Source organism: Salvelinus alpinus, chromosome 18 (genome assembly GCF_045679555.1).
Source record: "Salvelinus alpinus chromosome 18, SLU_Salpinus.1, whole genome shotgun sequence".
Taxonomy (NCBI): Eukaryota; Metazoa; Chordata; class Actinopteri; order Salmoniformes; family Salmonidae; genus Salvelinus; species Salvelinus alpinus.
In genome coordinates, this window is record NC_092103.1 from 13,290,341 (window position 1) to 13,315,016 (window position 24,676).

The 24,676-nt window shown below is 43.7% G+C and overlaps 1 protein-coding gene across 2 annotated transcripts in view; it reads right to left on the minus strand.

The window, feature by feature from the left end:
- Positions 1-2,196: 2,196 nt before the first annotated feature.
- The window catches only part of LOC139543819 (unconventional myosin-Vb-like), an 85,259-nt gene continuing 62,779 nt past the window's right edge, over positions 2,197-24,676 (minus strand). The window contains exons 20-40 of one of the 2 annotated variants that reach the window (XM_071350261.1): positions 24,509-24,665; positions 23,827-24,066; positions 23,339-23,575; positions 22,584-22,677; positions 18,323-18,456; positions 18,110-18,229; positions 17,870-18,004; positions 17,624-17,686; positions 14,026-14,271; positions 11,218-11,312; positions 9,825-9,902; positions 9,349-9,547; positions 9,054-9,147; positions 8,765-8,914; positions 8,331-8,482; positions 8,077-8,166; positions 7,670-7,820; positions 7,105-7,399; positions 6,725-6,899; positions 6,486-6,566; positions 2,197-6,371 (exon numbers count right to left, since the gene is read on the minus strand). In XM_071350261.1, coding sequence (XP_071206362.1) covers positions 6,219-6,371; positions 6,486-6,566; positions 6,725-6,899; positions 7,105-7,399; positions 7,670-7,820; positions 8,077-8,166; positions 8,331-8,482; positions 8,765-8,914; positions 9,054-9,147; positions 9,349-9,547; positions 9,825-9,902; positions 11,218-11,312; positions 14,026-14,271; positions 17,624-17,686; positions 17,870-18,004; positions 18,110-18,229; positions 18,323-18,456; positions 22,584-22,677; positions 23,339-23,575; positions 23,827-24,066; positions 24,509-24,665 — 3,139 coding nt within the window. In that variant the 3' untranslated portion in view covers positions 2,197-6,218. The remainder of the gene's footprint in view (positions 6,372-6,485; positions 6,567-6,724; positions 6,900-7,104; positions 7,400-7,669; positions 7,821-8,076; positions 8,167-8,330; positions 8,483-8,764; positions 8,915-9,053; positions 9,148-9,348; positions 9,548-9,824; positions 9,903-11,217; positions 11,313-14,025; positions 14,272-17,623; positions 17,687-17,869; positions 18,005-18,109; positions 18,230-18,322; positions 18,457-22,583; positions 22,678-23,338; positions 23,576-23,826; positions 24,067-24,508; positions 24,666-24,676) is intronic. The other variant, XM_071350262.1, reaches the window with a different exon arrangement.

Sequence of the window (24,676 nt, forward strand, 5' to 3'; positions counted from 1 at the left end):
AGAGTGTACAGGTCGCAGTGGTGGGTAGTATATGGGGCTTTGGTGACAAAACGGATGGCACTGTGATAGACTGCATCCAATTTATTGAGTAGGGTTTTGGAGGCTATTTTGTAAATGACATCACCGAAGTCGAGGATTGGTAGGATGGTCAGTTTTACAAGGGTATGTTTGGCAGCATGAGTAAAGGATGCTTTGTTGCGGAATAGGAAGCCAATTCTAGATTTGACTTTGGATTGGAGATGTTTGATGTGAGTCTGGAAGGAGAGTTTACAGTCTAACCAGACACCTAGGTATTTGTAGTTGTCCACATATTCTAAGTCAGAGCCGTCCAGAGTAGTGATGTTGGACAGGCGGGCAGGTGCAGGCAGCGATCGGTTGAAGAGCATGCATTTAGTTTTACTTGTATTTAAGAGCAATTGGAGGCCACGGAAGGAGAGTTGTATGGCATTGAAGCTCGCCTGGAGGGTTGTTAACACAGTGTCAAAAGAAGGGCCAGAAGTATACAGAATAGTGTCGTCTGCGTAGAGGTGGATCAGAGAATCACCAGCAGCAAGAGCGACATCATTGATGTATACAGAGAAGAGAGTCGGTCCAAGAATTGAACCCTGTGGCACCCCCAGAGACTGCCAGAGGCCCGGACAACAGACCCTCCGATTTGACACACTGAACTCGATCAGAGAAGTAGTTGGTGAACCAGGCGAGGCAATCATTAGAGAAACCAAGGCTGTCAAGTCTGCCGATGAGGATGTGGTGATTGACAGAGTCAAAAGCCTTGGCCAGGTCAATGAATACGGCTGCACAGTATTGTTTCCTATCGATGGCGGTTAAGATATCGTTTATGACCTTGAGCGTGGCTGAGGTGCACCCATGACCAGCTCTGAAACCAGATTGCATAGCGGAGAAGGTATGGTGGGATTCGAAATGGTCGGTAATCTGTTTGTTGACTTGGCTTTCGAAGACCTTAGAAAGGCAGGGTAGGATAGATATAGGTCTGTAGCTGTTAGGGTCAAGAGTGTCCCCCCCTTTGAAGAGGGGGATAACCGCAGCTGCTTTCCAATCTTTGGGAATCTCAGACGACACGAAAGAGAGGTTGAAGAGGCTAGTAATAGGGGTGGCCACAATTTCAGCAGATAGTTTTAGAAAGAAAGGGTCCAGATTATCTAGCCCGGCTGATTTGTAAGGGTCCAGATTTTGCAGCTCTTTTAGAACATCAGCTGACTGTATTTGGGAGAAAGAGAAATGGGGAAGGCTTGGGCGAGTAGCAGAGGGGAGGGCAGTGCTGTTGTCCGGGGTAGGGGTAGCCAGGTGGAAAGCATGGCCAGCCGTAGAAAAATGCTTATTGAAATTCTCAATTATAGTGGATTTGTCGGTGGTGACAGTGTTTCCTATCTTCAGAGCGGTTGGAAGCTGGGAGGAGGTGTTCTTATTCTCCATGGACTTTACGGTGTCCCAGAACTTTTTTGAATTTGTGTTGCAGGAAGCAAATTTCTGCTTGAAAAAGCTAGCCTTGGCTGTTCTAACTGCCTGTGTATATTGGTTTCTGGCTTCCCTGAAAAGTTGCATATCACGGGGGCTGTTCGATGCTAATGCAGAACGCCATAGGATGTTTTTCTGTTGGTCTGTGGAGGGTCAACACCTTTAGTTGGCTCTCCAAATTTGATTTCTAGAAAAACATTCCTTTGTCTGATTTTGTTTTGCTCCACTTTTTTGTTTTACGTCCTGGTGGGGGTTTTCATTTTGTTTTACATCCTGGTGGGGGTTTTCATTCTGTTTTACGTCCTGGTGGGGGTTTTCATTTTGTTTTACGTCCTGGTGGGGGTTTTCATTTTGTTTTACGTCCTGGTGGGGGTTTTCATTTTGTTTTACGTCCTGGTGGGGGTTTTCATTTTGTTTTACGTCCTGGTGGGGGTTTTCATTTTGTTTTACGTCCTGGTGGGGGTTTTCATTTTGTTTGCCTGTTCTTGGGCAAATTTAGTGGGTCTCATGGTGGGTGTCTTTTTGGTTCCAGTTGTTGTAGTTAGTTAACTTTCCGTGGACACACCCACAAGTGTCGTTCAGAACCCCTCCTAAAACCCCACAAGGTTCCTTTTGGTAGTTGTCAGTGACTGTTAGTTCCCCCTTCTGTTTGAGCAACATTATTTGGTTTTCTTGCTGGGCGACGTAACAGTAGTAAACCACAATTCACAACACAAAATATATATTGAACATTTTATTTCATTTTTACAACATTTTTTCAAAGAAAGATTGTGAGGTTACATTTTGTTCAAACTGAGTCAATACACTGTATTTCAATTTCCCCCCAATGACTAAATAAGTTTCCTAATTATACAGATATAAGATGGAAAACCGTACATCACCCTGACCATACAAAACATTGTCATATGCATTTACTCATCCACAAAACCAGGTCATTGTGGGCTTTCAATGCTTCATCTAAAATATATTCATTTAAATTCACAATCCTTGATCAATCAATGAGATGTTGGCAGAATAAATGTGTCCATGTCACCAAATTCATATTGTGCAACATGTACTAATCTGCATACAATTAAACACACTTCCATAAAGTCCACATCAAGATTCAACTTTAGGACAAGACCACTGCTTTAGAAAGAGCTTCAATTAAGGACAACACATCAATCAATGTATGAACGCTGGCATCCATACTCTGATCACACACCAGGGCCTTGACTCCTGTTCAATTTCATCATTGATTTCCCCCAATAAATTACTGGGAGTTTATATATAGAGTGTGCGACAATATTTTTTATAATCGATGAAAATTATGACATTGTTAAATGTATGCATTGTTTGTGTTTTCTAACTGTTATTATGGCACACAGGGGCCATAGACTGAAGGCCTCTCTGAGGATGTGGCCCCTGTGAAATATTTTATTCTGTGTATAGCCTTATGATATAATGGATATGATCGTAAATTATGACAAAGAGGAATGCAGTGAAAAATGCTGAACTTCCAGTCTTAACATAAGCAATATCAAGTTCTTTATAAGTGAGAGTAGCAGAAAGAATGTTATAGGAACCTGCATTTGAAACGCTCTGCTATAAATGGCACAAAATCGACAGAAGACCAAGTTATATAACCACACAACGGAAATAGGAATGACGCTCAAAATGAGTGAGTAGTAGTGTTAGAAAAAGCCTGATCCCTTTACCATAAACTCTCAACAGTAATAATAAAAAAAACAACACATTAACATATTCCAAACAAAATACAAGCACAAGGTGAATCAAAGATGGTCCTGTACATGTTAGTGGCATCGTTAGTAGCTAGAGACCTTTCCCCACACAGGCTTTGTTCTAGTAAAAGCTGCTCTGATATCTCTGAACGTGATTTGAAGACGAGCGTAAAACTTCAGAGGCCCAACAACAGTATGTGTTTTCTATCCAATAGGAATAGCCGGTGCGGAAACAGTGGAGTTGCAGACATGATCTGTTATTTATTACTTCAGTTTCATGGAGCTGATACGCTCGGAGTCTTAACTTGAGATACAGTGCTCTCCAAGTATCATAATGAAGTTACTTTGACCTTCCACGTGCTCTCTGCTTCACAACTGTGGCAGCAGTCCAAGGAAATGGCAACAAATCAGACAAATGCCGCTTTCGATTACTTGGGCTCAAAATGTAGTCATTATTGGAAGTCAAGTTTCATTCTTCCTCTCTCATCAGTAGTCTTTGATAGCTGTGTGGCTCTTCCCGTTCCCGTCCAATGTCACTTCTAATTTTCTCCCTTTTCACTTACTAATGAACAATCTCTCACTTCCACTTAACCTTTAACCCTTTACACTCGTACCAGTATGCGGGGTTGTAAATGGCAGATTTGGCCACTGATAAGCGCCTAAATTGGAATGCAGTGGATGTACAGTAGCATGCTATACATTACATCCGAGCTCTGGCTCTGCGCTTCACAGCGCTGTAGGATTGTGACTGACAGCCGTTCTGAACTCGAGCACCGCATGCAACAAGAAGTTGACTCCATCCCTCCTGCTAATTGGGATTCTTTAGCAAAATGTTTTGTTGTCTGAGTGAGGGAAATGCTGTAATTTAAGAGGACTCATTGTATTTTAAAATTTGAGATGTTGAGAATTATAATAAATACCGCTTTGATGTCAAACAAGCCACATTTCCATATCCTAAAACTCGCATCATATACAGTGTCAAACGTTTATGATCACTATGTTTGATATACAGTTAGAAGATGACATGGCGTCATACCCTGGGGTGTTCTGAACGGAATGAGCCTGTTTGTCTAATGTAAAGAACATTTGCTCCGGAACACGCACCTGGATGCACTCAGGACTCCTTTCTACGCGCACCAAAATCTGTTTCTCTGAATTGCCTTGTGAAAGCTTAACACTGTAATATTGTATTTTCTAACTTAGCTAGTCATGTTGGCAATAGAACAGGCTTTCATATGATGCCCACCTGACCCAGATTGTGATTTATAAATGGCCCGTTTTTTGGATTGGGAAAACAACAGTAATTGTGTGATGGCGGGGATGCAGGGTTGTGTTCCAAACAAAACTACAACTACAACTAGGAGAGCTAAAAAAAGCACCTTATAATTGAAGGCTCTTCTTTGAATCGTACAAGTGGATTGAAATGACTTATAAAAGTGTGTGGCCACTTGGAGAAACCAGTTAGTCCTGTCACTCAAACCCTTGTCATTTTTTTGTATTATGTTGCACCTACCCCACAATTTCCAGGGAATATTATTATGTTACTGAACGTATCCAGAATTTTCAGATTTCGTTATCAACAAATGCGGCAAAATGTACAGTAAATATAAAATGCACATCCAATCAACAGTGTAATGTTTGGATTCAGTCTTACAGTATGTCAGGTGAACTGTTGTGTCCTCAACTTTGGTCTAATAATTTCCCCATAATATCCAAACTGTTCCCTTTCAATTGCTACCATGCTTCTGCATATGCTTTCCATAGGTCTTCTGTGAGAAACATTTCAATTTAGCCCTATCCATATGCCAATTCCCACAAGTGTAAAGGGTTAATCCCTCTGTCCTGCAGCAGACCTAGCATGGCCCCAGATCTGTTTGTGCGGTCTTGCCAACTCCTGCCAGTCATTGTCATGCCATGCAGGAGTTGGCAAGACCGCACAAACAGATTTGAAACCAGGCTAAGACTGTCCTGCAGGAATGGCTATTAGCTTACTCTACACAGGAGACTCTCCAGTCCCATTTTCAAGTGCTCTCTCTCGCCCATCTCTACTCAACCCTAGTCTTCACAAACACATGGATCTACCCCACTTACATAAAGCTTGCCTTCACTTCTCCTGATTCGGAGATGATACGGGTTCAATTCATTCAAATTGAATTCAGAGTAAAAACAACAACTAATCACTCTGTTGAGAGATTAGTTGAGCACTTCAGACTTCCTGCACCATAGCGTGTAGTAGGAGATGGTGTGACGGTGTGCTCTGATCTGAACACAGAGGAGATACGGCTCTTATATAAGATCAAACTCGAGCCTCAGTGAGAGAAGGGCTCTGAAGACTGAGGATTCCTCAAGGCAGAGGAAGGATGGAGAGCAGCAGAGCCACAGTGCTGCGTGTAGAGTGTGAGTCACAAACAGAGCCACTGCAATGCAGGGCTGCTCCCGAGTCTGATCTGCTGTCCATTGACAGGGTGTAGAGAGGAGTGAGGCTACAATTAACTCATCATGAGAAAGCCAGACAGACTGACACGGTAGACCACTGCCTACTGTACAATAAATAAAACTGGACACTTTGAATGCTTGGCGGAGTGGCTAACTGGGAATCAATACCTTGTCAATGGAAGTGAGAGCACAAATTTACACAGATTCAATTCATCTTTAAGAGGAATAAATTTACAGTCAGCTTACCATAGAGACTCCTTACAGTGAATGAAAAGAAATGTGACTGTCTGGGACAGAACTGATGAAGCACAGCATCTCAATAGCCCACTGTAGAAGATGCCAAATAGAGGAAGCAGTTGTGGACAGCTATAAAGAATGACTTGACACATTCTGCTGGATTTACACACAGAGGCTCGACAGCATCCAATGTTGGTCAGCTGGAAGGTTCTTTGCCTTCCATTGGGTCCTGTAGACTTGGCGCCTTCTGCTGTTTAGCAGAACAACTGAAAGCTACCCAGGTTAGAGGGAGCTCCTTTGGGCTCTCCTTCTTCTTGCTAAGAACCTGTGGTAGGCCTCGCTGAAGCCTCAGACTCGAGTGAGGAAGTGTAGGCTGAGGTTGGCAGGGATGTGAAGGGTCTCCAGGCTGAGGGCTGAGGGGGTATAGGGGAACAGGACAGGGAAGGTGTGCTTGGTGTCCACCAGGAGCATTGGGACATCGTTCCTCGCCTGCAGACGATTCTGAGGACAACATACAAAAAAAACAAACAGGAATAAATGGCATGGAAAATAGATTATATTTGACTGGAAGTGGTTTCAGGCAATCACACATTATAACGGACGGAGAGCTGTTACCTGGATGTTTCTGATGAAGGACACAGTGACTCTTTCCTCAAACTCGTTGAGCGGGGTGTAGAGGTTGAGGATTTTCACAATCTGTACGACAAATAGGACACTGGTTAATATATGAAGACAAGACACGTCACTCTTCCTGTGAACGTTGAGACGGAGTGGTGAGGGGCGTTCCGGTGCTCAAGGATTGTTGATGTGCAACAGGCTCGTAACAGCTCTCTGTAACAGGTGTACGAGTGTACCTGTTGCATGGTGAGAGCGGTACACAGTGAGCAGATGGCCTCGGCGTCCTGGGACGTCTTCTTCTTGACCTGAAGCAGCTGGGCGGCCTGGATGACGGGCTCCATGTTAACCGCCGCCCCACTCTGGTGGAGGTTCTTCCCCCGAAGCCACTCCTCCATCTGACTGATGTTGTACCTGACCAATCCCAGTGCAAGACACTTAGTATAGACCCACCTCTTCAGTGACGGGTCATACATGAAACCCTTATGCTACTTTAATGAGTGCTCCTCTCAGCTATACTGTATGTAGCATTAAAAGACCTTTTCCTGGTCAGTCCCTAGAACATATAATATCCCCAGCATGGTTCTGTATATATATATATATTGATATATAAACATACCGGAGCTGCATGCCAGTGCTCCAGGAGCAGACGTCTTTCCTGAGCAGCAGGTTGTTGAGGGTGACAGCGTTGATGCTGTAGAACAGCTGCCGGACCACCTGGCCTGCTATCTCTGGGTCCAGGCCGTGCTCGCCCATCACCACGTGGAACTGGCCCAGCTGTCTGATCAGGGCCTCCAGGGTGTAGCTCCCTGGGCCCTCCTCGTCCTTGTCCATGCTGGAGGAGCGGTTCCTGTAACCCATGGGCTTCACTCCCGCAAGGCTGGGGATAGACTCACTCTCCAACATGGCCGACACTGCCCAGTTGAAGGAGATAGTTAACGCAATGTTCATTCATTGATATCTATAGGTTTAACTGGTTCACTTTTCTTCTTTTAGGAAACCTAAGTACTGAACTATAACATTCAGCTGTGGAAAATATAGATCAGTATAATAAGGGATTTTACAATGTCAAAACAGCGGTACAATCAACCCAGAATGAAGAAATGGTTGGTCAATTTCCAACTCCATTGTCTCAAACTTCTGGACCATACAGTTCTTGCCACCGAGCTACCCCAGCACCTCACCGATCATGGGCTGCATGACGTGCTCTGCCACCTTGACGAGCTGCTGGTAGATCTGGATGGAGAGGTCACTCAGCACCTGGCGGTACTCTGCCAGGTCAAAGTTCTTCAGACAGTGCTCATTCTGCTTGGCCGTGTTCTGAGTCATAAACGCCTGGGAACACAGCAAGACAGGAATGAGAGTTGTGGAGATCTACAATTTGTAGAGTAGGTTAAAGCAAGTTTATTTCCGTCTGTACATCTTTAAAATGCATTGTGCATGGAGAGGAATCAAGGAGTAGTCAGACTGTATAAATGTCAGACAATCTACCGCTTATTTCAACCAGCTAAAGTACTGAGCATCCTTTCTAGCATCTCGTCACAGTTTATAATAAGCAGAATGATCTCTGATCGTTCAAAGTAAGCCTCACCTCATCTCCACTGTACTGCTTGAGACAGTGCAGCAGACGACTCGTGTTGGCCAGCCAGAAGGAGGTCATCTCAAAGTCATCATTGTTTTTCTGCAGAGGCATTGCAAAATGAAGAGAACGTTCAAATACCAGAGTCGCTGTACTGTATTCTGACCGAGCTTTCCTCGCAACTTAATTCCAAAGATTGTGTACCGCATTAAAGTATGTGAGTGAAGTCGCCATCTGTATGCGGGAATACAGCTCTGTATCTATACCTTGAGGACCTTCTTAATGGCGTTGATGGTGGAGGTGAGCAGAGAGTGGACCTTCTGGTCATCGTTGATGTAGTCCGCATGGCGGATGCACATGAAGAGGATGTAGGCAGGTAGGCAGGGCACTGTTGCTGATACAGCGTGGGGCTTCATGTCTGGAACACCAAACAGCACATCTTAGTTATTACAATAACATTGTTATCACAATAACATTACATGAACACCACATTACAATAAGTTATCCCAATGTTATCCCATTCCATTTTGAAAACAGAGAGTGATGTGTCCTGGAACAAGTTCATCCACTCATTTCAGTAATCATTGTAGTCATCGTGTGGATTTGAGAATATAGTGATACGCCCTGGACTTGACAGGTGTTTGTACTTGGGATGCTGTCATATTGTGTGATGAGCTGACTTTCTGCCGCCACGTCGTACCTGTGATGAGCGTTTTGACCAGCAGGGCCTCGTCCTCTTTGTAGTACTCCAGCATGCCCTCAAAGTCCTTCTCTCTGCGCTGGACAGTCACCTGACGGGTCATCTCTGGTTTGGCCGTGGTGGACTGGGATGCTGCTGCAGTCACGGACACTGGACAAAGCAGAGGACAAAGTGGTCACTGACACTGCAACAACCATCATACAGTATGTCCCTTTGGCCTTCATTACAGCTTAGTGAGACCAATAAATGAATAGGCTACAGAATTCATTAGGAGCTCCAGGTCTCTCACCTTCCAGCTCCTGTACTTTCTTCATGTAGATCCTCAGCTGCTTCTTCAGCTTCCTCTCGTTCTTCTCCAGTTTCTCCACAAGCTCTTTTAAGTCCTATAGTAACAGAAACATGCAAGATGGTCAACTCAACACTAACCTTCAGAGCTCCGGGCTGTTCCATTCCAATAGGTGCCCCTGGGCCTGTATTCAAAGAGTCTCAGAGTAGGACTGCTGATACAGGATCAGTTTTGCCTTTTGGATCATAATAGTATGGTTGAGAGTCCTAGATCAGCAACCTGATTGCAGTGTTCTCACCAGGTTGTCGTTGGTGAGCCGGGTGATCTCCTGCTGGACGCTGTACTCCACCTGGGCCTCAGGGGACAGAGACATGGTGTGGTTCAGCATCTCCTGCTTCTTCTCTATGTCGTCCTTTAGCAGCTCCACCTGGGTGTGGAACGCCTCCAGCTCATCCTCGTGCTTCCTGGCCTGAGACTGGAGCTGGGCCTCCAACAGCCTGGGGGAAAGGAGGAGAGGGGGAGGAGGAGGAGAGGGGGAGGAGGAGGAGAGAGGGGATGGTTACAATAAGCCTAAAGCTGACTGAAACTTCCTAAACGCCTAACTTGTAGCATTCCGGTACCATAGTGTGGAGACTTACTGTATTAAGTATGGTTTCATAGCTCATTAACTCACATCTTAACCCCCACAGTTTGTGCCTCTTTTACCAGAGGCATAGGAACGGGGAGAGGATAAAACAGGAAGGCAGTAAGTAGAGAAGGAAAGCAGAAAATAACCTGGCCACTTGCTTTAGACCCTGGTATGCCAGGCCCAGCTCGCCATCTTCATTCAAATAACCCCAGTCCGAAGCTTTGCTGCCGGTGGCAAGCCAGGAGAGATTGCGAGACAGAGAGATAGAGGAAAAGAGATGGAGAGATGGCAAGAAGAAAGGAGTGACAGGAGGAAGTGAAACAAAAATGGACAGGAGAAAACAGAACAGAGCAATAGGAGTTAGCACCACAGAGAGGTAGAGCAGAAACAGAGATTCTCCAGTTAAAATCCTGTAGCTGACATAGGAAAAAGCTCTCACACAACAGACAGACAGACACTACCATCACCCTTTTAAAACCCGATCACGGTGAGAGTGTCGTTATATCAGCATCTGCCTCTCATTACTGCCATCTATCTGCATTCTGCCATAATGAGGACGTCTAACAAATACCTCCAGGTTAAAAGGTTCTGCTCTGCAGACACAACAGAGGTGTTCAAATCACCCTGGCATTTTGGCTAGGTCTCTCAAACCGGGCCGGGACACAGAATGAAAGATATAAAACAGGAATAGATCGCGGGTCAACGGAAGATTGCTTTGGATCGAGATGAATCTGTGTGCTTCGAGTGGCTCATTATGAGCAACACAAATGTCTTTCCTCCCTGGCAATCTGAGTGCCATCTAAGTCCCGTCACTCACTGGCTGTCTGAGGGTTCTGTTAATGATGACACAGAGGGCCATGAAGGTAGATGGCTCAGGAAGGATATTACTGTGTCAATTTCAATAGGGTGGAATCAAAAGCAGGGCAGTTTTCCATGAATATGTCATTATACCGTCAAAGTGATTGGGACAGTTTAGATTAGAAAGGTGATCCGATGTTACCCTGAGAGTAATCTCCTGTGGGCAGATTCTGCTCATAGACTGAGAGAAACTTCCTGGACTGAATGCGATGCGGGAGATCCGAGCAGCATTAGTTCTGTTTTTGGGGTTTTCGTCACTGGTTATATTGACGTATAAGGATTGGGTGAAGACGGTGCTTAAACTGCTTCGCCTCGAGTGCTTTCCCTGGGGGGGGGGGTTGGTCTGTCACCTTGAGCATACTGTAGCTACACTGTCTCTTGGACTAAGCGCCGGACATAGAAGTACAGTAGTGAAGGTCTCTAGGCAATTTCTAGTTGGACAAAACAATAGTAGCACTGGCAACAGTTTGATGTAGTCACATGGAATGAAAACTGAACCACCAAACACTTTCCTCATTTCCATTTCACCCTGTCAACCCAGAAGTATAAATGTGATATTTACATTGAAAAACATTCTGTGCGCCAGTGGGTATGACAAAAAAAAAAAGAGGCCATATTCATCACAGGCCAGTGTGTATTCCATGACTGTACTTCCAATATAAGGTAAAGACAGACACTTACTTCTTAGACTCACAGAGTCCATGATAGGACCTCAGAGCCTCCTCCTTGTCTATGGGCTTCTTGCTGTTGGTCCATTCAGGCAAGTTATTGGTTTCCTATGGAGAGAGGGGGACATGAAGGTCAATTTATGATGCCATTGAAGAGGTAGCAAAACCCGTGGGAGAAAGTTGGTGGGTACATCTGCCACTGCTTTATAAGGTAATGACATTCATCCGACTTGTCTCTTTCCCTCTTTAGGTCAAACCCAGTCAGTGTTTAACACGCACTCAAACGTGAGTCATAGGACATATTGTAGTACAGCTGCCCTCAACACACTTTCATATTACAGGCCAGCGCCTCTCTAATATCTGCATCTGAACCAATCAGCTTCAACAGTTGGGAAAGAAAGAATCAGAGCGACAGGCCATCATCTCGGAGGAGTCATAATCACCACCCTTCTAAGGAGTATGACACGCAAGGCATATCCTCCACTAGCCTAGCAGGTGGGACTGGGAGAGTGCAGCTCAGGAGTGTCTGAAGTATTACCTAGATGTGGGGGGGGGAAGAGGTGTGAGGGGGTAGAAGTGGAAACGCCTGAGTGAATGAGAGCTGTCTGTTCTGCTGCCTCCCGCACACCATGCGCTCTCTCTGCTCTCTGTCCTGAGGCACTCCCTCTCAAACCAAACGCCTGGCTACCCACAGTGTTTAACAGCAGTGGGGATCATCTTCGGAACTCTCTTCAGGAGGACATAACTACAGGTGAATGCCGCGCTGGATTATTACAGTGTAAGGACTGATCTGTCAGACGCTGTCATTCTCAGTTCCAGTTGGAGGTCTGGCACGGAGGCCAGTCTCTCTCAAACGTCTCATAATGAGACTCTCCAGTTACATACTAGTCTGCCTGTACCTCTGTCTAAATCCAACTGGAAACATTTGATCAAATATTCCAGTGTTTTGTTTGGGTAAGATACAGGTCACTGGAATCCATAACATACAGTGCAAGACTATCATGTGCTTTTCCATCACTGGCTGACTTGACTCAATTCAATTGCGCTGCATAATGATAATAATCGTGTTGACCTTCAACCCACAAACAAGAAAAGTATATCAGCCATCCTTAAACGAACGTTCCCGGATTTTTTTTTTTACCTACATTTTTTTGTCACGTTACGGAAACAGCTTCCAAATGCGTTCTGTAGATCAAAAAGCTAGGTATTGTTGTTTTCCAGATTTGACCCTCAGTGACATATTTGGAGGTAACGTGTTTTTGGAAAAAGACAACAAGCTTTAGGGAGGAGTGAGGTTGATTTCCTGGTCTCCGCTTGTCCCACCCCCGAACGTAAGGAATTAAACAGCCATGAGAATGTAGTTCTGTGTCAGTCAGAGAGCTTCTATCGTTACTACTGTCACAAAACCTATAGCAGGGTTCCCCAAATGGTGGCCCGCGTGTGATTTTATTTGGAACCTCAAATTCTCTGAACAAAACCATCACTAACACAGAGAGGCTGCTGCCTAGATACAGATTTGAAATCATTGACCACTTTAATTAATGGATCACTAGTCACTTTAATAATGCCACTTGAATAATGTTTACATATCTTACATTACTCAGGTCATATGTATATACTGTATTTTATACCATCTACTGCATCTTGCCTATGCCGCTCGGTCATCCATATATTTATATGTATATATTTTTATTCCATCCCTTTGCTTAGATTTGTGTGTATTAGGTTGTTGTTGGGAAATTATTAGATTACTTGTTAAATATTACTGCACTGTCGGGAACTAGAAGCACAAGCATTTCGCTACACTCGCAATAACATCTGCATATTTTATATTTTATTTATTTTAATGTTTTATTGTTGGACATTAAAGACTGTAAAAACACCACCAAATCAGCTCCAAGTAACTTACATTTTGGAATGCTGTTGCAAAGTATTCCCATGCATAATAGAAAGATACTTTGTGATCATACACTCTTGTATACAAATGTAAGCAAGGTGTGAAATTAATGTTTTAGTAAAATATATCGGTTTGTGCATCTTGCGGTCAATGTGCAGTCTACAAATTATTTGTAATTATGTTCCGGCACCCTGACCATCCACTCGAGGAAAAAAATATGCCTGGGGCCAAGAGAACAGACGACAACAGAGTAAGTGTTTGGGGCGCCTGCTAGATAATGTTTTTATATTGGCATAATTTCATATAGTGCTGTTGTGTGCATTGCGGTTGTGTATCGTTAGTTCTGCTATCGTTCCTATATAAAGCTTAGACACACCTCCCCATACTGTACCTGCCTTCCAGATGCAAAGCACCATCGAAGCTGTATTAATCTCATCATTCTAACAAATGACTTCCTGGTTCGATAATGGTTCGATGCTTATATGCAATAAAAAAAAAAGTTTTTTTCAAATAAATAAATAAATAATAATATATATATATATATATCTGGGCAATTTGGATAACTAGGGCCACTAACAACTTGCTGTGGAGTCGTGGAGACAAGCTGTGGAACATTCTTACAACCCTTGGCCTACAATGGTCGCGCCCCAGTGGAAATCTAATTAACATAAAAACATCTCCATCAAAATCCATCTGCTTAAGCTAGAGATATGTGTGAGATGCTGAGACTCATGGACATGATGGTGTTCTCCGTTTTTCCCTAGAACGCAAGCCTCACAAGACTAATTTTAAGGTCCCTGGTACCAGTTTAATGTGTAGATAACCTTTTGATTAACAAATAGGGCCATATAAACTGGACAATAAACACTTCCCATTGGACAAATGAAGCCATGTCAACTTTCAGCTCCCAGTTTGGTGACTTACAATGTGATTGGTTGTCTCCTTCTCTTTCTGCTGGGCTGCAGTGACAATCTGACTCCTGAGGATAAGGACCTCATCCTTACGCACATCCAGCTCCTCATTGGCTGCCTTGAGCTGGCCCAGCAGCAGGTTGTAGCCGTCCTGAAGCTCATTGGAGGAGCTGTTCTTGGAGGCGCGGTCAGCGATGGCCTTCCTCAGCTCGTTCAGGTCATTCTTCAGCTTCTTGTTCTCAGACTCCAGCTCCTGTCTCTGTGGAAAAACAAGGCCAAAGTTCAAAGAGATTTACTGGCAATCTAAAATTTAACTTTGGTAATCGTTGGTAATAAAAGTAATGAAATGCCAAGGCTCAATGTAAGGAAGAATGACAGTGATTGATACCAATACAGGTACTAAAGTAATATAGAGCAGAATAAGATGTGATTGCTGCCACATTGTGAGTACCTTAGTAAGGAGCTGGAGTATCTTTGTAGAGAAACTATTTGTAGTTGATTTTCATTTTAGCTATGGCAAGTAGCTACAGTATTTAGCTATGGCAAGTAGCTACAGTATTTAGCTATGGCAAGTAGCTACAGTATTTAGCTATGGCAAGAAGCTACAGTATTTAGCTATGGCAAGTAGCTACAGTATTTAGCTATGGCAAGAAGCTACAGTATTTAGCTATGGCAAGAAGCTACAGTATTTAGCTATGGCAAGTAGCTACAGTATTTAGCTATGGCAAGTAGCTACAGTATTTAGCTATGGCAAGTAGCTACAGTATTTAGCTATGGCAAGTAGCTACAGTATTTAGCTATGGCAAGTAGCTACAGTATTTAGCTATGGCAAGTAGCTACAGTATTTAGCTATGGCAAGTAGCTACAGTATTTAGCTATGGCAAGTAGCTACAGTATTTAGCTATGGCAAGAAGCTACAGTATTTAGCTATGGCAAGAAGCTACAGTATTTAGCTATGGCAAGTAGCTACAGTATTTAGCTATGGCAAGTAGCTACAGTATTTAGCTATGGCAAGTAGCTACAGTATTTAGCTATGGCAAGTAGCTACAGTATTTAGCTATGGTAAGTAGCTAAAAGCCACGAAGACTACTGCAGTTGATTCATAGATACACTGACAAGATTATTAATCTTCTAAGATACTGTACAGTGACTGAAAGTGCTCAACTCTCTCTCTCTCTCTTTGCAATGAGTCCAGAAAGGCACCAATAGCAGTTATCATTTCACTTGTGCAGTAGACTCAGCTACATTAGATCCCATGGCTCAAACCTGTAAAATGTTCACGACGCACACATTTTTACTGCCAATTGAATCTAAACCCTGTGGCCTGTGCTATTATGGTGCTATTATATGGGATCAATATCATGCCAAATGTATTCACAAATGTAAATCCCCAATCCACAAATGCAATTCACTATCCAAACACCTTCTGATTTGTATTTGTAAATCGATATATTGCATTATAATTTTTTTATAACTGCAGATATGCAGGTCATTTCCAAGGGCCTTAATTAAAATGACTGCCATAAAGATTTGCACATAGAAGAGATATGCGCAAACATGACAGACATGGCAAACCTGCAACTCCATATTTGAAAGCGCTTAGGTCCCCTGGCTTTTGGCAGGGATTTGACGACAAGAAAAATACAAAATGTTCTCACGCGTAGAAAGCGATTTGTAGTCGTATAAAAAAAAAAGTTCTCATGCGTATAAAAAAAGTTCACACAGACAGCGATTTGTATTCATAGAAAAAAGGTTAATATCCATAGAAAGCGATTTCTAGAAATCGCTGGCAGCTTCTCGTTCGGCCATGTTGATACCTGCCTTTCAAGGCTGCAGAAATTATAGTATGGTAACCATAATATGTTAACCATGTGTGTAACCATAGTATGTCTAACGTAAATAATCGAAACCCTATCCGCAGAAATGTTTTGGTACCCTTCCCCAGATTTGTGCCTCGACACAATCCTTTCTCGGAGCTCTACGGACAATTCCTTCGACCTCATGGCTTGGTTTTTGCTCTGACATGCACTGTCAACTGTGGGACCTTGTATAGACAGGTGTGTGCCTTTCCAAATCATGTACAATCAATTGAATCTACCACAGGTGGACTCCAGTCAAGGATGATCAATGGAAACAGGATGCACCTGAGCAAAATTGAGTCTCAGGGCAAAGGGTCTGAAAACTTACAAAAAACAGATACCTTGTTTGCATCTGTAATACATTTGCAAACATTTCTTTAAAAAAATGTTTTTGCTTCGTCATTATGGGGTATTGTGTGTAGATTGATGAAAAAATTAAATACAAATCAAATTTAGAATAAGGCTGTAACATAACAAAATGTGGAAAAAGTCAAGGGGTCTGAATAGTTTCCAAATGCACTGTATATATTATAGGTACTTAGTTTTATTAGTTGTAGTTGGAAGTCATTTTTATTAGTTGTAGACCTATTAGTAGTTGTACAACAACTTTTTTATTCTGTTGATTGTACGTTTTATTATTAGACAGTAGTTGCCATATTTTTGTTACCAAGTATTGTTTGTAAAAAAATAAATAATAATTTGAACACTTGAAAATGGAATGGTGCATCAAGAGATTTCATCCTGCAAAATTTTAAATCAATAAATAAAGTTGGTTTTTGGACTCATCACAATAGTCCCTAAAGAGTTTGAGAAAATAACGCTGATGCATTAAAAGATGGCCACACTATACCAGTGGAAGCATATTAGCACATAGGCTAATATGCAAAAAACACTTCTCATGAACCATAGGACCAAATGACAACACATTTGGAAAGTATACCCATGGTACGTGTCTTAACTTAGCTTGAGAAAAGCTGGACAAAAGATGGCGGAGTTCAGATTTTACGTATCCATTTAAACCACTTTAAATTCACTTCGCAGTTGCCTATTAACTTGAAACTTGTCATCGCTATCATGGACGTCTCTAAGGTAAACCACATTGAATTTGGTATTGATATCTCAAAAAACAAGGACTTTCAACATCTAATTATTTGCATATGTAACGGTAATGCTCAAAATCAATCATCTTGTCCTCATGCACCATATGCCAGATTCACTCCTGATTTTGTATTTAGACTCAAGTCTTTAATGGTTTTGAGATTTTTTGTTGTTGCTGCATTCAAATATGGCCGCATTGTACCTATAGATATACATTAGCAGATATGCTAAAAAAATACTTTAAACATATTCCTCTAATGAACCTTTGCTTTGTTATTCAACTGCCCGTGCGTCCTTTCTCTCATCCTGTGAACCCCATTCATTGCTGCTCGCAGCTATATTTTAGTTTTTTGTTTTCAACTGTGTGTCATGGATATTGAAATTATTATTCCAGTGAAAAGGTGTTGCTACAAAATTAACATGAATCAGATCCTCTACCTTTCTGTGGCGACCTGTGAACATACAATTTCATTTTTTGAATATGCTCGAGAAGTTGAGGGCAGGAAGACCAAAGACACCAGAACATCCAGAGTGAAGAAGAAATGGAACACCACAAATAGAGACATCCCACTGCTGAATAGTACTGTACACTGTGGTTGTCTGTGTGTATGCATGTTAGTTGGTGTATCTGTGTCGGGGTGGATGGATCTGTACCTTGAGACTGTTGTAGGCCAGATCCGCATTCTCTTGCTCTGTTGTCATCTTTGGCTCAATGCCCTAAGAGAGATGGCGAATAGTAAATATTCCACTTTGGGTCGATAAGGCAGAGGCAGGCAGCTTGAGGATCTTAAACTTAAAGGTATTCAAGACAAAGAGTAACGGGAGAAACTTCTGTGTAGGTATTTTAGAAGTATAGAAAAATAAGCAAGAGCATAACACTAGACTGAGACATAGGCCCACCTTGCGCTTAGACTGGTCCTCCATCTTTTCCAGGTTGACTTGCAGTCTCTTCCTCTCCTGTTCCAGCTCCCTAACACGCTTCTGCAGCTTCATGAACACACCGATGTCCATTGCTGCCTTCTCCACTCCCATCTCCTGCAGGGGAACAATGTCAGGTCAAAACCTAGTCCAAGCAACTATGTACAGTAAGCCTGTGTTAGACTGTATAAAACTGGTTAATCCTGGTTAAGGAGGTCTTACCTCTACGAGTTGGATGGCATCGTCAGTGTCTCCCACCTCCGAGGTAGAAATGGAGGGATAATTGGAGTCAGACTCCAGGCTGCTCTGGTTAGAATTGTTCCTCCTGTGGCCAGGCTGAAACTGAAGGGTAAGAGGAGACAGGAAACCATTGGATATCTGGCTTGGCATAGGACACCTACATGCAAATGTGCACAAACACAAACACACACGCACCTTGGCCTCCTGTAGGTTGTCATATCTCTGCTCCAGTCTGGAGAACTCCCTGAGCAGGTTCTGGTAGCGCTGCCTCTCCTCATCCAGCTCTGCCTGGACCCGACCCACACTCTGGGATGCACTGCTCTCCTGGTCTGAAACACGCACACGACCAGTCCACATCAATCACTTTCATGAGTCTTCACTTTTACTATTACTCAATCACTGTCCTATAGATGAGCCTTCATTTGAGTGACTAGAAAACAAGCCATCAATAAGTTACATACAGTATTCTCCATTACAGGTACTGAATATCTATTGCTAGTCTTTGATGTCAAGTTTATTTTATTAAGTTACTTGGAATAGCACCTTGGTGTCAGCACCATTTCATATGTTAATTTGAGGGATAGGTTATTGTATTGTCAAGATTCCAAATAACTTTTCTATCTTGGACCGTTTTCACATTGCCGATAGCATAGGGACATTCTTGAGAGGTTCTCGAGAGGCATAGATTTTTGAGAGACAATACTGTCACGTAAACTTGCGAAATGATCACGCCTGGAGCGTTACATCTGGTTTTACACTAGAAAAGAGATGACAGTTTTCACGCACTACACTCGCCTGACAGTTGACCCCTCCCGAGCAGGGCAGTTTACCTCGTTGAGCTTAACACTCCTACAGAGCAATGTTTTTGAAACAGCTGAAATGTATAGACTATATTAGATACTTGTTTTATTGAGTTTTTACCTGTGATGGGTTCAGATTTCTAAACTTTAAATATTGAGACATGAGGGGTGCTATAGTCTAGGGTCTACACCATAAGTTAATGGTTATCTGTAGGAGGAATGTATATGTGGAGGCAATTAAGCTTGGAATGTACTGAGTAAAGGAAAAACGATCACGTTGGCAGGCACTGATAAGGGTGGAGAGCTGTGGATTAGTGAGGAAGGGGGCCGAGGTCAGGTCACGTTAAGGGAGAAGGAACAGTTTATTGCCCGCGTCACTTAATTTCCTGCCTAGCAACAGAGATGTAATGTTTAAAGAGGAGGAGGAGATTCCACCCCAAACTGGGGTACATATACCACCACTGGTGGAACCATGTATAAACTTGGTTTAAGCTTTCATAGTGTACATTGAGTTCTTACTCTGATATTTAGAACCTAACAACAGAAATTGCAGTTAACACCCTGTTACATTCTGAAATTGTCACAGTAGCCGCTGCCTGCCGGCTGCACTGAGCCAAGAACAACAATGGAAGCCTATTAGCGCAGTGTGTGTGTACACACACACACTTTGGAAAGTATTCAGACCCCTTGACTTTATCCACATTTTGGTTAGGTTACAGTCTTCTTCTAAAATTGATTAAATTGTTTTTTCCCCTCAATCTATACACAATACCCCATAATGACAAAGCAGAAACAGATTTTGGATAAAATGGAAATATCACATTTACATAGGTATTCAGACCCTTTACTCAGTACTTTGTTAAAGCACATTTGGCAGTGATAACAGCCATGAGCCTTCTTGGGTATGATGCTACAAGTTTGGCACATCTGTATTTGGGGAGTTTTTTGCATTCTTCTCTGCAGATCCTCTCAAGCTCTGTCAGGTTGGATGGGGTGAGTTGCTGCACAGCTATTTTCAGGTCTCAGAGAATTCAGAGAATTGTCCCGAAGTCACTCCTGCGTTGTCTTGGCTGTGTGCTTAAGGTTGTCCTGCTGAAAGGTTGAACCTTACACCCAGTCTGAGGTCCTGAGCACTCTGGAGCAGGTTTTCATCAAGGACCTCTCTGTACTTTGCTCCATTCATCTTCCCCTCGATCCTGCCTAGTCTCCCTGTCCCTAAAAAACATCCCCACAGCATGATGCTGCCACCACCACGCTTCACCGTAGGGATGGTGCCAGGTTTCCTTCAGACGTGACGTTTGGCATTCAGGCCAAAGAGTTCAACCTTGGTTTCATCAGACCAGAGAATCTTGTTTCTCATGCTATGAGTGTCCTTGAGCTGCATTTTGGCAAACTCCAAGCGGGCTGTCATGTGCCTTTTACTAAGGAGTGGCTTCCGTCTGGCCACTCTACCATAAAGGCCTGATTGGTGGAGTGCTGCAGAGATGGTTGTCCTTTTGGAAGGTTCTCCCATCTCCACAGAGGAACTCTGGAGCTGTGTCAGAATGACCATCGGGTCCTTCTCCCCCGATTGCTCAGTTTGGCCGGGCGGCCAGCTCTAGAAAGTGTCTTGGTGGTTCCAAACGTCTTCCATTTAAGAATGATGGGGGCCACTATGTTCTTGGGGACCTTCAATGCTGCAGAAATGCTTTGGTACCGTTCCCCAGATCTGTACCTCGACAGAAACCTGTCTCGGAGCTCTACGGACAATTCCTTCGACCTCATGGATTGGTTTTTGCTCTGACATGCACTGTCAACTGTGGGACCTTATAGACATGTGTGTACCTTTCCAAATCATGTCCAATCAATTGAATTTACCACAGGTGGACTCCAATCAAGTTGTAGAAACATCTCAAGGATGACCAATGGAAACAGGATGCGCCTGAGCTCAATTTCGAGTCTCATAGCAAAGGGTCTGAATACTTAAGGCATTTCAGCTTTTTATTTTTAATACATTTGCAATCATTTCTAAAAACGTGTTTTCACTTTGTCATTATGGGGTATTGTGTGTAGATTGCTGAGGATTTAAAAAAAAAATGAATCCCTTTTAGAATAAGGCTGTAATGTAACAAAATGTGGAAAATGTCAAGGGGTACTTTCCGAAGGCACTGTATATATTCTTTGATAGGCCTACTATCCCAAAATGTTTAGATATGCAAGTCAACATTTTGATATACACAAGTGAAACTACGCAAGTCAAAATGTTGAGATAGTAATTCAAACAAATATAATATATTTTTTCATTTGTAACATTTTGTGGTGATTTTAGAGGTGGCACCAAAGGTCCCAGAGTGATGGGGGGATAGTCTTTCATGATCTGGTAGGCTAACCACACCAGGTAAAACTCTGGTTATGATATAATAATAAATCAGTTTTATTTAGGCTATGATAAAAAAAATTGTTGTATTTAGGCTATGATGGGACCAGATTTGAACTTTTTTATTTCAATTTTACACCTTTTTTTCTCCCCAATTTCGTGTCATCCAATTGGTAGTTACAGTCTTGTCCCATTGCTGCAACTTCCGTACGGACTTGGGAGAAGCGAAGGTCGAGAGAAGTTCGTCCTCCAAAACACAACCCAGCCAAACCGCACTGCTTCTTGACACACTGCCCGCTTAACCCGGAACCTGCACCAATGTGTCGGAGGAAACACCATACACCTAGCGACTGTGTCAGCGTGCATTGCGCCCGGCCCGCCACAGGAGTCGCTAGTGCACGATGGGACAAGAGCATCCCTGCCGGCCAAACCCTCCCCTAACCCGGACGACGCTGGGCCAAACCCTCCCCTAACCCGGACGACGCTGGGCCAAACCCTCCCCTAACCCGGACGACGCTGGGCCAAACCCTCCCCTAACCCGGACGACGCTGGGCCGAACCCTCCCCTAACCCGGACGACGCTGGGCCAAACCCTCCCCTAAGCCGGACGACGCTGGGCCGAACCCTCCCCTAACCCGGACGACGCTGGGCCAAACCCTCCCCTAACCCGGACGACGCTGGGCCGAACCCTCCCCTAACCCGGACGACGCTGGGCCGAACCCTCCCCTAACCCGGACGACGCTGGGCCAAACCCTCCCCTAACCCGGACGACGCTGGGCCAATTGTGCGCCGCCCCATGATTTCCTTTTAACTGCTCTGTGATGAAACGTCCCGTTTGAAGTACTGCCCATGGTATTTAGATAAAGGCAGTGGTCATGTTCAGAGATTATGATGTAAACTAGAAGTGACTTCTCATTGACAAAGAGAAGTCCATTGACGAATGGATTTAACAAATTGATTGATTTATGTTTGGCACACATAAAGGTACATATTCCAAAACTAATACTTTTCCACGTGAACACAGTGCTAAACAAGGGCTGACTTCATTTTTTTTTTTTTTTTTTGTCTCACATTGCTGCTGCCGTGTAACTTGATGCGGTTTCTGCCTCTTGTCCTACTTCCACAAAAAACCCTTTTGTGTGGGGAAACAAGCCGTCCCTCCCCTCAGGTCAGGCAGAATGCAGGGCTTACTGTGACTACAGTTTCACCTTCAACCACTCCTATATATATGTATCAACTAATCACTGTAGTAGTACTATCGTTTACGTCTTAGTGGTGTATGAGATCTAAAAAGCACTTACCTTCTGTGCTCTTGGAGTGGTGCAGAATCCTTTGGTTCATCTTCTCCTTTTCACTCTTCAGCAGGGAATTCTCCCTCTCCAGCTCCTCCACTCTCTAAGGAAAAAGAACAAGAGCATTAATGAAAGAAATAGAGACATCAGAAAGAGCATGGTGGCCGTTCAAGAGCAATGCATTTTCTTTTATCTATTTCAATTTGATACTTCAGACGATAGACGCTACTTACTCTCCACAAGTGAGAAAAAGGTCTATTTAGTTGTTTTGTTTCTCTTTAAGTGACTATAAATCTGTCGATCCTGCGTGTGAGGCTCTCATACTGATGTCAGACGGAGCTAGAGAGCCAGGGACAATTCCTGCATTGTCTGACTGACTTGGGAGAGAATCAAAAGGACCAAAGAGGGGTGTCTATTACCACTGAGAAAGCCCGAGGCCAATCTACTTAACAATGATCTCCTTAAGTCAGGTAGTCAAAACAATACAAAAATGTATGCATGATATCACTTTCAGACCACTGATACATACAGTTAAATCCACAGTGAGATTGTTGGAGAAACAGATGTTCAGTAATTCAACTCTTAGAGCAAGAATTCAGTAAAACCGCTGCTACCAGCATCTTCTGTAGTTACTCGGGCAACTGAAGACTGTTTTCACCCACGTGTTTCAAACAGAAGGCTGTTTTCAGTCAACATTAGGGCTTTGGAGAACATACAAGGTAAAGGAAAATGTACTTTCTCCTCTTCAGTGATTGACAGCTCACCTGTTCAAATCTCATCTTCTCGTTGCTGTGCTCCTCCTCCAGCTTCTTCCTGTGGGCGTGTGCTTCCTGGAGCTCCGCCCTCAGCTTCTCCAGCTCATCCTTCAGAGAGGTCAGCTGACCGCCGTCTCCCTGGCGACTGCGCATGGTCTCCAGCTCCTTCTGCAGCTTGTTCACCTCTGAGCCCAGGGAGGCTTTGGCCACCACCAGCTGCTCATTCTGAGTCTTCAGATCTTTGGTCTAAACAGTGGGACAGGAGAGAGAGCTCTGTTACTACTATGGGACGTCACATCACTTTCAAATCCATCCCTTTTTAACATAACTTACAGTCTAGACAAAAAACATTCTGTGCCAAAATGATTGCAAAGGGAAATATTGACCTTTCATTGACCCGTCTTTGTATTATGGCACTCATTGTAGGCTACTAGCGTTACAGGTCAGTGTACTCCTATAAAGTCGCCTGGGTCAGAACCATGCGTCTTTGACTGTACCTGGTCATCCATCTTCCTCTGCAGCTGGACGATCTTGTTCTCCATGCCCGTGTTGAGCTTCTTCAGATGTTGAGCGGACCTCGCCTCAATCTTCAGCTGTTTCAGCTCCCGCTTGGCTCGCATGCGGCGGTAGGCACACTGGATGGTGATGGCGGCGTTCCGTGCCACCTTGAACTTCCTCCTAGTAAGCCAGCCTCGGACATGCTTCTGGATGATCATGGCTTTGTGATGCAGAAGGAACTGGGGTGGGGGAGAGGAGAGGTAGAGATCAGGGACAAAGAACCATTTATTATACTGTACAATGTGAAATATGTAGTTAACTAGATTTCCCAGTAGGGGGAAATTCTAGAGTACTAAATCCAAAGGGAATCTAGAGTATCTGAGATGGCGCAATAGCAGGCAGCATTTATGCAAGGCCCGCCTGATCACATTCCATTTCAAATCCGAGCACTTCGTCTCCAATTTTCCAGTCACACAAACAGGACAACAAGTCCAAGACTGAGGCCTCTTCCCAGGGTACTTTTTACTCCTGATAGAGATAGAGATCTAATAGAGATCTGATAGCTTCAACATGAATACAGTGTGGGATTGGGAACAAAGGAGAGTGTATACAAAATCCAGGATCAAAAAAGGTAAAAGGTAAACCAGTGACATAACAGGTAGAGTGTTGTGGTTGTAGTACCTCCTGGAAGATCCTGCGGGTGAACATGCCCCTGGTAAAGGCCTGGATGGTGACAACAGCCTGTCTCACCCTCAGATAGCCCCTCCGCTCTCGGACCATACGATACTGCTTCTGACAGATAACAGCAGCGCGGCTTAGACGCAGCTGCTCCGCATACCTGAGAAAGAC